The sequence below is a fragment of the Callospermophilus lateralis genome, chromosome 10 (assembly GCF_048772815.1).
Source record: "Callospermophilus lateralis isolate mCalLat2 chromosome 10, mCalLat2.hap1, whole genome shotgun sequence".
NCBI lineage: Eukaryota > Metazoa > Chordata > Mammalia > Rodentia > Sciuridae > Callospermophilus > Callospermophilus lateralis.
Genome location: NC_135314.1, coordinates 3,668,292 through 3,681,408, shown reverse-complemented (window position 1 = coordinate 3,681,408; position 13,117 = coordinate 3,668,292). Strand labels below are relative to the sequence as shown.

At 58.9% G+C, this 13,117-nt stretch overlaps 1 protein-coding gene across 3 annotated transcripts in view; it reads right to left on the bottom strand.

Moving 5' to 3' along the window:
• Nucleotides 1-12,473, bottom strand: part of Prdm15 (PR/SET domain 15) — a 36,593-nt gene extending 24,120 nt beyond the window's left edge. For 2 of the 3 annotated variants that reach the window (XM_076868001.2, XM_076868002.2), the window contains exons 1-9: nucleotides 12,433-12,473; nucleotides 11,800-11,893; nucleotides 10,119-10,272; nucleotides 9,343-9,595; nucleotides 7,594-7,695; nucleotides 2,691-2,927; nucleotides 1,319-1,448; nucleotides 314-495; nucleotides 92-186 (exon numbers count right to left, since the gene is read on the bottom strand). In XM_076868001.2, the coding sequence (XP_076724116.1) occupies nucleotides 92-186; nucleotides 314-495; nucleotides 1,319-1,448; nucleotides 2,691-2,927; nucleotides 7,594-7,695; nucleotides 9,343-9,595; nucleotides 10,119-10,272; nucleotides 11,800-11,893; nucleotides 12,433-12,469 (1,284 nt within the window). In that variant the 5' untranslated portion in view covers nucleotides 12,470-12,473. Of the gene's footprint in view, nucleotides 1-91; nucleotides 187-313; nucleotides 496-1,318; nucleotides 1,449-2,690; nucleotides 2,928-7,593; nucleotides 7,696-9,342; nucleotides 9,596-10,006; nucleotides 10,090-10,118; nucleotides 10,273-11,799; nucleotides 11,894-12,432 lie in introns of those variants that run through there. The other variant, XM_076868003.2, reaches the window with a different exon arrangement.
• Nucleotides 12,474-13,117: the final 644 nt, after the last annotated feature.

Here is a 13,117-nt window from a genome sequence, read left to right as displayed (position 1 = left end):
GGTGGAGGCCAGGACCGGAGGACAGGGTGCAGCAGGACTCCAGGAGCCTCAGCTCCTTACAGCCTGTTCCCCAGGCTACCAGCCCACCCACCTCGTTCCTGCTGTGCTTATAGGAGACGTGCTGCTTCAGGCTCTCCTTGCGGCTGAACAGCTTTGCACATTCTTCACACTTAAACAGCTTGTCACCTGAGGAACCGAAGGAACCAGGTCACTGTTTCAGGCACTCAGCAGGCAGGCCGTCTGCTCTGCTGACGGCCCAGGTGCGTGGAAAGTTCAGTGCCCCTGTGCAGCGGGGACGCGGCCTGACACTCACCGTGGGAGCGCACGTGCCTGCTCAAGTTGCTGCTGTTCTGGAAGACCTTGCTGCAGATGCCACACTGGTGCACCCGCTTGTGCTCCCCCAGCTGCCGCGCCAGCTTCCGCCGGATGCCGTGTCTGCTGGACAGAACCAGGCTCCTCTTGAGGGCGATGGTGCTGCTCTGATGGTGTGTGAACCTGCCCGGTCGAGACAGGTGGAGACTCAGCGCCCAGAGAGCACGAGTCCAGGTTGCCGTCACCTTGGAGGGGCCTCCCACCAACACCTGCCCGAGACAGAGACTGCCAGAGAGGAGGGCAGGGCCAGCGCCACCGCAGCTCCAGGCAGCTCACAGGCAAGGCCTGGACTTCAGGCAGCACCTACCAGGTGCCCTGTGACAGACACACTTCCTACTCTGCTGCCACTCGGGCCATCAGACAACCGGAGCTCGGGTGGAGCCTGGACGGTACCACCTATGTTCCAGTGTCCCTCTTGGTCCTCGTCACAGCAGCCAGAGACGCAGAGATGGAGTGAGGCACTCCCCACTGGATGCTCTCATGCGTTACAGAGGAGGCGTGCCACCACGTGATGTCATGGACAGACCTGCAGAACAGCAGGCTAGGTCCAGGGGACGACCACTGCAGGCTACTTATGTGGAACGGGGCACTGCGGGTGCCAGCAGCAGGGGGAGACGGAAGTCACTTTGGATGGGGACAGGGTTTCATTGTGGGGGACAGGAGGTTCTGTAGATGGATGGCGGTGATGGCCACAGAACACCTGCGCCTCCAGCTGAGCACTTGAAGTGGCCAGAGTGGTGCGTTTCATGTCATGCGCACTTTGTCACCACAAAAAAAGCCTCAACTTCCCACAGTGGATGACCAGTAAGCTCCTGAGCTCCAGAACATTCTGATGCTTCCCAGGCATGCTGGGCTCTGAGGGCAGCCCGTGCCCACTCATGGGGCTCCCTGGGTGGGTAGCCACGGGGCGCTCCCCCCGAGGCTGCAGCGTCCAGGCAGGACTTACTTTGGCACCGTGCTGACGTCGTGTGTGTGAGGAGCCAGCTTTCCCAAAACCAGCTCCACCCTCCGCTCATCTGGAGTTGCGCTCACAGGCTCGTCTGGCGGGACCTCGGTGACGATCTCGGCCACGTGCTCTGTGCAAAGGGGCATGACAAGCCACGTCATTCCCTGGTCGGGGACAAAGCCACCCATTCCAGGAGCGTGTGTTCTTTATGACAGCAGAGGGCTGCAATGGTGGACCCATTTGTTGAAGTTCATAAAAGAAGAGAAGCCAGGCTCACTCGGAGCCCCACGCTTGTGCCTTCCCAGTACAGAGAGACAGAACAGCTCCTGGACCCAGGGAGCTTCGTCACGGTGGCTCTGTTTTAAAGCCACATCGCTGTAACGTTACTTGCCTCTTCAACACATTCTGCACAGGTAACGGAATCTTTTAATTTATAAACTAGTTCAGACAAATGTAGAACTTTTAGAATTAGATACACCACCTTGAGAGTGTTCAAGAAGCAAGTAACCATTCTGTAAAAGAGTCAAATGTCAAATACCCACAGTGACAGGCCCAGGCCAGGACAGGATGGATGAAACCTGGAAAGACCGCACCCACCCGCCCGGGAGAGCAAACTGCTCCTCCTCTGTCACTTCCAAACCAGCCGGGCCGGGTGGGGAGGACAGGGAGAGCGAAGACCACTCGCAGAGCTCCTCCAACTCCAGGACTCTTTCCTCGTTCACAAGAAACCCCGGGGCCGCCCAGAGAGTCAGAAGAAAGTCCAGTCCAGTGGTGTGGGTGGGAGGGGCTGGCCTCTGACCACATGCCCTGTCCTCAGGCATGAGGCCACTGGGGCTCTGCTGCAGCCAGCAGCTCGGGCAGAGGCCACGTGAGGACTGCAGGGCCGAGCTCTGTGGAGGCTGCACACACAGGAAGTGAGGCCCGCACGATGAGCTCCACCAGGGCCGGCCCCAGAGGCCACGCACAGGAGTGGGTGAGCAAACTGTGGGCATCTGCACAATGGGCCAGATGCTGGCAGTGCTCAGGAGACGGCCACTGACAGACCTGATGTGGACAAGCCTCACGCCTGGACGCTCCTGTGAGAAGCTGGGAGTCCTGGCACGGGCAGCCTAATCCATGCCCAAGACCACAGGGGAGTGCTGGGAGGTGGGAGTGTCCTCTGTCCTGATAGCAGGACGGGTCACACGGTATGCTGGGTTGTCAGGCTCCATAACCCTTCTGTGTACGATGTGTCACGCGGAAACCGCATTTCACAGGGCTGAGGGGTCGGGGCGGGCTCACAGTGGCAGCCCCCACGTGGCCTCTGTGTAGAGGGGAACAGGTGAGTGGTCCCAGGCCAGCGTGGCCACCCCTCAGCCAGCATGGCTCTCACCTGCTGGCTCTTTGTCCTCCACGATGACCAGAGGCTGCTCCGGCTTTGATGCTTTGGGTTTTCTCCCCCTTCGAGGCTTTTTCTTCTGCTCTTTGGTGGCCCTGCTCTGGACACTGGCACTCTCCGGCACTGCAGGGGGCTGCACCCGGGCTGGCTGAGGCTCCTTCTCTGGGGCTGCCTCATGCTGGCTGCCGGCAGGAAGGCCTTTCGCTTGCTCCAGGTGGCCCAGGAGGTGCTCTGCAGGAGGGAGCAGCAGTTAGGAGCGGTGAGCCTGCCCTGCCCCGTCCTGTTCCCACAGTGGGCCCTCCGCACGGGAAACGAAGACCACACGCCACTGCACCCAGCACAGCCAGCCAAGCTCCCTTCTCGGACGTGCCCGCGGCCGGAGCTTTTCAGACTCCGGAGGACTGTGGACTTGGGGCTTAGAACTTCACAGCATTTCAGATTTTGGATTTTCAGAGGAGGGATGCCCAATTTGTAAATCAGGTGAGGAAGGCAGGGCAGGTTCACCACAAAGGCAGCTTTGCACACCATGAAAGCACACGCAGACACCGGCACAGAACACACGCACAGGGCGCCCTCTTCTGTGACGCAATCACAGGTGACACCTTTAAGCTCATTTTTATTTTCTATTTATTTTAGTTTTATTTTCTTATTTTTATTTTTAGTTTTTCTGCAGTGAATAAGTGGTACTTACTAAAAAGGTAGCATCTGAAGAAGACGATTAAGAAAAACTCAACCCATAATAAAATTTTCTTTAAAAACACTACATCAAAGCAAAAGGGCTTTGCTCTGTTTTCAACTTGGGAAAGCCTGGGAGAGTGCAGCGGGCAGACCACAGAGAGCACAGGAAACGGCAGGCAGGGATGGCAAATGGAAGGCAAATGGCTCAGAGGAGCTGAGCTGCCGGGCACAGAAAGGAGGAGGAGGGAGTGGCCAGGGGACGAGGGGACCAGGCACACGCAGAATGGAGGCCCCTCTGCAAACTCGTGCCAAAGATCAGTTCTTCCCATGGAAAACCTGAACTATTCACCATGGGCACAGGCGTCCAGAGGCTATTTCTCCTCACTGGTTCAGTATTTAGAGGAACGTTGCAGGAGAAGCAGCCCCCAAACCCGGGTCCAGTGTAGGAAAGACAACAAGAAAGACACAGCCAATGTCACACAGCCAACCAGCAGGACAAGCGGTCGACGCGCCCACCTGACTGAAAACACGGGAGGCAGGGGCCCAGCAAGGGAAACGAGGCCTCTGCCCCCCACACAGAGGGAGCTGACAGCAGAGCGTGGGCACACGCTGAATCAGAGGCATGCCGGGCTGTGGCTGTGGGACAGGCTCTCAGTGCATCAGGCCCAGGGGCCGGGAGACGTGAACTCAGGTCCACAACACAGGCACCGTGGCCACCCATGATCTCAGTGACTCAGGAGGAGAGGCAGGAGGATCATGGGTTCCAAGCCAAACTTAGCAACTTAGTGAGGCCCTAAGCAATTCAGTGAGACCATGTCTTTAGATAAAATATGAAAAAGGGCTGAGGATGAAGCTCATTGTTAAGCACCTATGAATTCCACATGGACCGAGGCTCAGTTGGCAGAGGGCCGGGGGCTGGGAGATGAGGGCTTCCCTCTCCCCCTTGCACCCACGTGTGGCAGGCATTTGTGACATCTCTGGCCATCTGTCAGACACCTTTCCTGTGCTCTGCTACATCTCCCCATCTGTGCCCCACCTTCCCAGGAACCCCCTCCCGGACCTCTGCAGGTCTGCGGCCTGGCTCTGGGGCAGTGAGGAAGCAGCAGCCCCGGGACGTGTTTCCTGGCAGGTCGGAGCAGGCGTCTGCTGTCCAGGGCTGCAGTTTGGCTGGAGTCACTCCTTCTCACCCTTCCTGGGGATCCTGCTGCCTCAACGGCCGGGACCTGCCCCTTCCCATTCAAGCACCAGCAAGCGAGGTCTGTTGCTGGCAGCAGCAGCCAGGGGGAAGGTGTCTTCCTGTCTGGACAGAGGCCCTCTTTTTCCAGTGGTCCATCCTCCAGCTTCCGGGGTAAATGACATAGGGGCTCAAATTGAAGCCCTGCCCCGTGTGAAAATACCCTTGTTCAACCCTAACCGTAAGCAACACCTGGCTGGGGAAGTGTTTCCATCTGGGGCAAAGCAGGGTGACGCCATTTGGATCCTGTGTCATGTGTCATTTGCCCTCTCTGTCTCTCTCTCAGGCTCTTCTTCTTCTGATCTCAAGTTTTCATTCATCAGGTGCTGCTGGCCCCTCCGGCGTGGAACCCAGTCCTCAGGCTCTGGGCATGTCCTCTGCCCTCCCCTTCCCCTGACTGCCCCTGGCCATGCAGGGCGGCTCAGGGTCCTCCAGCCTCCTCACCTCTTCTCAGGGCGTGCTGTCTTCATGCCCTTCCTCCTGGAAGACTCCCCCACGCTGTCCAGCACTGGCCATCAAGCCTCCTCTGCGACCAAAGCTGTTCTCTCCTGTCACTTGCTGTCCTGAAGCCTGAGACAGCATGCTGCCCTGGCTTCCAGGTGCAGTGTCCGCCACTCACCGACTGCTACCTCTTGGGGTTCTGGGCTTGGCTTGGTTTTCGGTTTCCTCAGAACAAGCCGTTTCAAAGGGTGGTTTGGGAGTCTTCTCTTGCACTGGACTTTCTTCAATGTCCACAACACTTATGTTCCCGATGGGTGCCTGGGGGCGTGGCTGGGCTTCCCTGCAGGATGGTTGGGGTGAGTGGCCATGTTGTGGGGGACCGCCATCTCTTCTTTCGGATTGGCCAGTTTCTCCCTAGGGATTCCTTCCCTGGAATGAACCCTGGCCGCCCCTGTTCTGGGAGAAGTATTCTATTTTTGAGAAAGACATGAGGGAGAAGGCAAAGGGTCTCACATTTCAAGACTGAGACTTGCTGAGTCCCCGGGCTCAGTTCCATTCCTGGTGTCCCCAGTCTTGTGTTCCTCTGTGCTGGCCCCTCCTGAAGGGGGACCCTGGCCTTCTGATGGGCCGACAGGGCAGTGATGCAGCTGAGGAACAGGGCAGCGAGCCAGGGCCTGAGCACGCCAGGCAGACTCCCAGCGACTGCCCTGTCCTCTCCTCCAGGCATGGGGCACTCCCAGCTGCCCACACTTCTGGAGCTCTGTGGCAGGAGTGGATGTGCTTCCTGGGTCCTGGCCGGTGTCAGCGGCTCCTGCTGGCTTGGTAGTCGTCACCCTCCCACTTGCTGGCTTCCAGGCTGGCCTGCTGCCTCACGCTCCCCACTCTGTATAGACCCGTCGTTCCCGCAGGATTCCAGAGGGCACTCAATTAGCGCACCCACCGATGCTCCCCACCCAGCCAGGGCCTCGGTAGACTCCTGAGGCATGAGCAGGCTCCCTGGCACCCAGGACAGCTGGTCCCTCAGGGAAAGGACGAGAGCTTCTACTTCCCCAGTTAACTACTGCCTCTGGGTCCTGGCCCTCTGCACGATGGCCTGCAGCACACAAGCCAACTGCCTGAAGTCACGCTCCCTCCAAGTTCAGCGAAGGAGAAACACAGAAGTTCAAGTTCAAAGTTGGTTTGGAAGTTAACCAACCTCCAGGACCCTGAAGCTGTAGAACTGAGCCTCCTCCTGTCAGACAGGTGAGCCTCCCAGACACTGCCCCGTGGAAGGCAGCTTTGGCACGGTGTGGCCATGCGCCATGTGGCACTGTGGAGTCCTAGTGCTCCCTGTGACAAGACGGCAGCACTGCTAGTGCAAATGCATGGTCCATCCTCTGCAGACTGGCTCACCACAGGCTTGGACCTGTCCTCAGTGCCAGTCCACGGTGACACACAGGGCCCTCCACCTCAGCTCCTGGGTCATCGGGTTGTCCACAGGACACCCCAAGAGAGGCTGCAGCACAAAGGAAAGCCTGTGATCCTGTGGGGGGTTCTGTAGGGTAGGCTGAGGTCAGCAGGGGTCAGGGGCAGGCTGGGCTGCCACACGACCTGGCCTCAGTATGCTCATCTCAAATGGGTGCTGAGCCATACAGAGGCTGTTGGAGACCCTCAGTCAATGTGTGCTGGTAGAACTCTACCACCAAAGTGGAGGCATAAAACAAGAAGTGCTCATGTACTGAGTGACCACATTCCACTCAGGTACGCTGCCCCTACTTGCTAGAGTCCCTGCAGCTGGACCCTGTCCATCTCAGATGGCACTCCTAGGAAGCTCAGAAGCAGCTCGCTGCTTCCACCTTACAACAAACACAGAGGCTTCTCACTAAGCCGAGTGTGCGATACACCATGGCCAAGGTTAGAAGGCCATCCCAGGACATAGGACCAGAGCACCAAAGCCAGCAGCATCTGTCTCTAAGAGATGGCCACTAAAGAATGGCCCCTTCCGGTCTGGGAGGAAGCCCCTCACAGGTTCTAGCACGTCCCAACCGCAGGTGATGGAGCAGGGTCATCCTGCACCCCTAGTCCAGCAGCCGCCTGGGCCACGTCCTCACAATCACCTCCGAGGCCCCGCCTCTGAGCACATCCCACAGAGAATATAAGGTCCTGAGAGTCCCCGGGAGGCAAGGGGAAAAGTCCTCCCCAAGCAGAAGAGTGAAGACGACCCTGCACAAGCAAAGCCATCCTGTGGACAGGGCTCTAATCCATCCTGTCCCTGGCCGGCCACTAGACAGGTAAGGCAGCCTGAGCAGACAAGCCCCTGTGGAGGAAGCAGCAGAGCAGGGACAGCAGGGGGGCCCACGCCTACCTCAAGCCCCTCAGCAGGCGGCTGTGTGGCCATGACAGTGGGGGGCTGGCCGGCCCTGAGGAGGGAACACAGGGCAGACAGGACAGAGCTGGGACAGGTCGGGAGCCATGGGGAAGAGGTAGTGTGCATGGGTGGGGGAGGCAACGTGCCCCCCCCCACACCCCCGCGGCCGTCCCCCACCCGCCAGCGGCTGCCCTTACCATTGAGGAGCTGCAGCTCAAGGAAGGCGCTGGAGCACACCTTGCAAGCCCACGGGCTGCGCTCCGACTCCACGGGGCCGCTGTGCTCGGGGGTGCCTGCAGCTGAGACAGAGGAGCAGTGAGTGGCCAGGGTCCACGGAGCCCCAGCTGGGAGAACAGACCCTGGCGGGTGACAATGACAGTGACGTGCCAGCAGCAGCAGCAGCCCAGGCTGCAGTCTCAAGTCTCAGCTTCGTGCACACAGACCCCGTTTCACAGGTGAGGAACCAGAGAGCAGAGGCAGAGTCACAGCCACCCTCTGCAGGGTCCGCCAGCCGGTGGGACCAGGCGCACCCCTTATAAGGCCTCAGGAAGAAAGTGAGCAGTGGGTGACTTCCATCCCTGCTCCCCAGAATGGGGCACTCTCAGGGCAGCCCCAGGACAACCACAGGCCTCTCCTGACTCCTCTGCCGTGTGCCAGGCCACATTCCACGAAACCTTTGTACGCCAGCAAGCAGGACACACAGTCGTCCCCAGCCAGCAGGACACAAGACTGTCCCATGTGGCTGCTTATGTCATGCCATGGCTGTGCTAAGAAAGACCATTCTCAGGTGAGACTCCCTTCACTTTATTTTATTTTATTTTTTTTTTTGTGGTGCTGGGGATTGAACCCAGGGTCTTATGCATGCTAGGCAAGCACTCTACCAACTGAGCTGTATCCCTAGCCCCCTTCACTTTAGAGTAAGAAGGAGAGTCGGCGTCCACCCCTGGCGGGCAGCCACTCCTCACGATGACAACAGGTACCCTGAGCTCCCTGGGCAGGGGCCCTGAGAGCCGTAGGAGACCACTTCTTTGCAGGTCAGAATGTCCAATACCCATAATCTCACACTGTCTCTTAAAGTTACGTGACGAGGTCCCACGCCCACAATGTGGGGAGGACAACCTGGAATCCCACCTACCCTGCTTCTGGGGTGGAGATGCGCCAGACCTGACCAGCACCACAACTGTGGATCTGCTTCTCCAGCAGACACACGGGGTAGACAGGTTACTTGCATGGCACCTGCCGAGTCTTTCCTTGCACATACAAACTTGTACACACACCTGTGTACCTATGCATCTATGCACAACACTAAAACACGCTTGTGTACGCACCAACACACAGACACACGCCTAAGCACCCCTGCACACCTAAGATGCACACACCTATGCACCTACACACACAAAGACACGCTCATGCCTAGGCACCTCTGCACAGATATGCACATGCCTGTGTACCACGCACACCTAAGATGCACCCACACTAAGACACATGCCTAGGCATGGCACTCACACCTGCACACATGTGCACGTGCACACACACAGTCCCCGAGGCAGGGTGCAGGCTGCTACTTGGGGCAGAGCAGCAAGACTGCAGCTGGATTTGGGGTTCCGGTAGGGGTTCCTTTACCTATTACACTGACCTTGGGCCCGTTCCTGAACCACTCTGACCTCAGGGATAAATTCCCCACACAGCACTGGGGGGACAAGTCACCATGGGAGGCCAAGCGCATGGTCATTGTAGCCTATCCTATCCAAGAGCCACAATTTACCTGGAGGGGCTGAGGTGGCACTCCTCACCAGCAAGAATCCCAAGGAGTGGAAGCTTCTACCTGCTCAGCAAGCAGGTCCACAGACCCACTGTGCAGGCCTCGCTGTGTGTGCTGCCCTCTGTCCACCCACCCGCCCGGCCCGCCCCGCCCATAGGAGCTGGGAGACAGTCACAGGACCCACCCTGGACGCTGGAGCAGGCCTGCTTCAGCATGGGCTTGTCCATCTTCTTGGCGTAGAAGGCTGCATACCACACGCGCAACTCAGCGCCAGCAGGGATGTCCCGCGAGGTGGTGAAGTACACATCACTGCCGTGCTGGAAGGCCGTCAGGTTCTGGTGCCCAGGCTCCACTGCCGGCCGCACCAGCATCATCCAGTTGCAGTCATCCTCGTTGGAGGTGTCGAAGCACACAGGGTGGCCGTCCTGCTGGAACACCTGGGGTACGGCCAGGAGCGGGGTCTCAGGGGCCCGCCTGGTGCATCGCACCCAAGGCCTAGGGGCTCCACAGGACCTGTGCAGGGGCCTAAGCGTGTAATCAAAGGGAGACCACGTGGAAGGGGCGGATGGGCGGCCTTAGGCAAAGGAAGCAGGAGACACAGTAGGCGGCCCCTGTGTCATCAGGATACCCGAGTTCTACCCGTGACCCGAGGGGACCTCCTGCTCAGGGCCCGGGTCTGAAACAGCCCACAGCCTGGTGAGCGAACACAGGCCGGGCAGGGGAACCCACGTGCTCTGTGGCTCCAGTCAATCCCACAGGGGCAGGGCCCCTACGTTCTAGTTGACCATGGTCCCTCACTGAGGGAGACCCCGCCCCTCGCCTGAGCTTTTCCTGCAAATCCATACAACCTCCCCCAGCTGTTTCCAAGGTCCGGAATCACTGGACTCAGCAGCCCTCGATGGCCGTGCCCTCAGGAACAGTCACAAGCCCTCAGTCCCGAAACTCCTGCAGCAGCTTCACCTTCAGGGGAAATGCAGATTCCTTCTCCCACTTGGCCACCCTCCTGGACTCGAAGGGGCCAAACTGTGTCCGCTTGACCAGCTGCGTGACGGCAAACACGCCTTCTGCCCCATCTTCCAGACGTCGGATCTCCAGGTTGGAAGGCAGGGAGGACCTGGAAGTGAGAGGAAATGACTCCTGGGAGGCTCTGCCTACCTGCCCCTGGGCAGCAGCAGAGCTCAGGCCTGGGAGCTCCTCCCTGACCACCACCAGGTGCTGAGATGACTCTCCAGATAGCAGCAGGAGAGCTCTCCTCAGCCGCTCCACAGCACTGCGGCCAGATCGTAATGACCCCCAGGCCTGGTCACCCAGAGACCACCTCCAGGCCAGGCAGATGCCAAAGGACATGGTTAAGAACCCCACAAAAGACAGGGAACCCAATTCAGATGGGTTGTTGCCTTCAAGGGTGGGAGGAAGAACTTAAAGGGGCCGGGCATGCCAAGGACCAGAACAGGGTACCAAGAGGTTGGGCCGCTGTCTCATGAAGATGTGGCCTTTTTCCCACCATGTTTCTTACTGGGGCATCATAGCTGCACGAGGTGGCGGGTATGTTGTTACCCATCGGTACATGCACAACACAGAACAGTGCTCTTCCTGAGCACTGAAGTGGCCTTTTCGATTAACCTAGAAGGTCAAGGGCAGGGCTGGAGGAGAAGACACATGAACTGGGGCTCTGGCATGGGACCAGGGTTGGACCAAGATGTGGCCAAGAGCACAAGTGGAGACAAGGTGTGAATGCCGCACAGATCCCGTGGGGGCAGGTGGGGGCTGGGCTGGTACGAGGAGCCCAGCACCGGGCTCTGACTGTGTGTGTGGCCAATGTCCCCCCTGGATGTTCCTGGACAACCGGCAATGCCCTGAGGGTTTGGGGGAGAGGAGAGTTGATCAGCTCTCTGCTTTGGGCAAAAAATCTTCACCTCTTTGTTTTGAATACACTCAGTCTCTCTGAAGGAAAACAAACAAGTGGGCTGGGGTGGGGCAGCTGGGGGCTTCCAGAAACTGCACTGACGTGCCAGTAGCCATGGTTTCAGCCTCACCCGTGCCTGGCACCATCGCAGGTGAGACCACAAGCCCACAGCCTAGCCGTACCTTCTCTACATTTCAGAGATGACTGAGTCTTGGGAAGGAACACACCATGCCCAAGTTCACAGGGCTACACGTGGCAGACCTGGCATGGCCTCCCTTGCCCTGGCCCCAGGGGCACGGCCTGCACAGTGAGGAATAGGGAGCAGCTATGGCCACAGACACCTCCATACACCGGCAGGTGCTTTCCCAGGGGCTGCCGTGGCCTGGCCTCATTGCCTGGCCTCCCTGCCCGGGTCGCCACCCAGCCACCTTGCCTGTGGTGTGCACCTGTCAATGGGCAGGTCTAGATCCAGAACCCAGGGGAAACCCCAGAAGCAGACCCACAGCTTGGCCACTGCTGCTCGGGGCGTAAAAAATGCAGCCCGCCCAGAGGTGACCCGGCCCCCAGAACCTCCCACTGCGTGGGAGGTGGCCTCTACCTCCTGCGCTCGCCCAGCACCCTGCTCACACTGCACAGGCCTCACTCCCCTGGCTCCCCACTCCTGTCTATAGACACCCGCCCCACAGAGGACCCGCCACAGACAGGGCTATGAGGCAACTCAAGGCCAACACTCACCTTGCCCTGCTCAGCACAAAGGAGTCCTTGACCATGACCACTGGGCCCAGCTCAGGACACTCAGAGTCATGGTACTGGCTACAGTCTTCACACCCTGCAAACAGACACAGAGTGTCAGATGGCACAGTGCACAGGGAGGGAGACACCCGAAGCCACAAGCCCAGGACGCAGGGACCCTGCAGAGCACGGCTCCCCTTTGTAATCCCCAAACAGAGCCTACACAGACACCACGCCCCTCCCCAGAAGAGCTCCAGCTCTGCACCCCAGTCCCACACGACCTCCGTGGAGGCCAAGACCAGGACCTTCCCAAGGGCAGGGTGCCAGAGAGTCCTGAGGGTGGTGGGGCCGCAGGCACCGGCCTGCCCGCCAACCCAACCTGCGTCCCGGTCTCTAACCCTGGACTCTGTTTCTCAATCGAGGGCTACCCTGCAACGCGACCCTGCCAGGAGTCCTGAGGACGATGACCCTGGACACCCGACCCGGGCAGGGCACTGCTGTGCAGCGAGCCACGTCCTCCAAGCAGTTTAAAAGGAAAAGACTTCTGTGTTTTTGTTTTTAATGGAGATGGTTTTGCCCAGACAGCAAGTGTCCACCCTCTGTGTTCCTGGCCCAGATGGTCTGCGAGTCACTTACAGATGAACATGATCTCTTCGCTGCCATCTTCGGCCATCTCCACACCTGTCAGGACACAAGAGAACCAATTACTGATGTGCTCCCCCACCCAGCGTTTTTGGTTTGGGTTTTTTTTGGTTTCATGGATTGAACCCAGGGGCACTGGACCACTGAGCCCCATCCCAGCCCTATTTTGTACTTTATTTAGAGACAGGGTCTCACTGAGCTGCTTAGCAGCTTACTGAGTTCCTGAGGCTGGCTTCAAACTCGCAACCCTCCTGTCTCACCTCCCAAGCCACTGGGATTATAGGCCTATGCCACTGTGCCCAGCCAGAAGAGCGTTTTTAAACACAGAGCCCAGCAAGGCCTCCCCGACCCATGCAGGGACGTCTGTGTGCTGCAAGGAACAGCGGGTAGCACCGCTCAGGGGGGGTCTCTGGGACACTTCCTCACTAAAATATCACTGTTTTTAATGAACCCAGAGGGTGGGAAGGGCCTCGTGACTCAGACTCCACCTCGTCGCCTTAGGCCTCAGTGTCCACTGGTGACACAGACACCAGCTCCCAGCTTTCACACTGCCCGCCTCCGTCCTCCTTCCCGGGGGCAGTCATGTCTAATGCAGCTGGTTTCCCTGTCTCTCCTTGTGCCTCGTGTCCCATGAACTCCCTACCCATGACACCGCGGAGGCTCTCCTGCTCCACGCAGA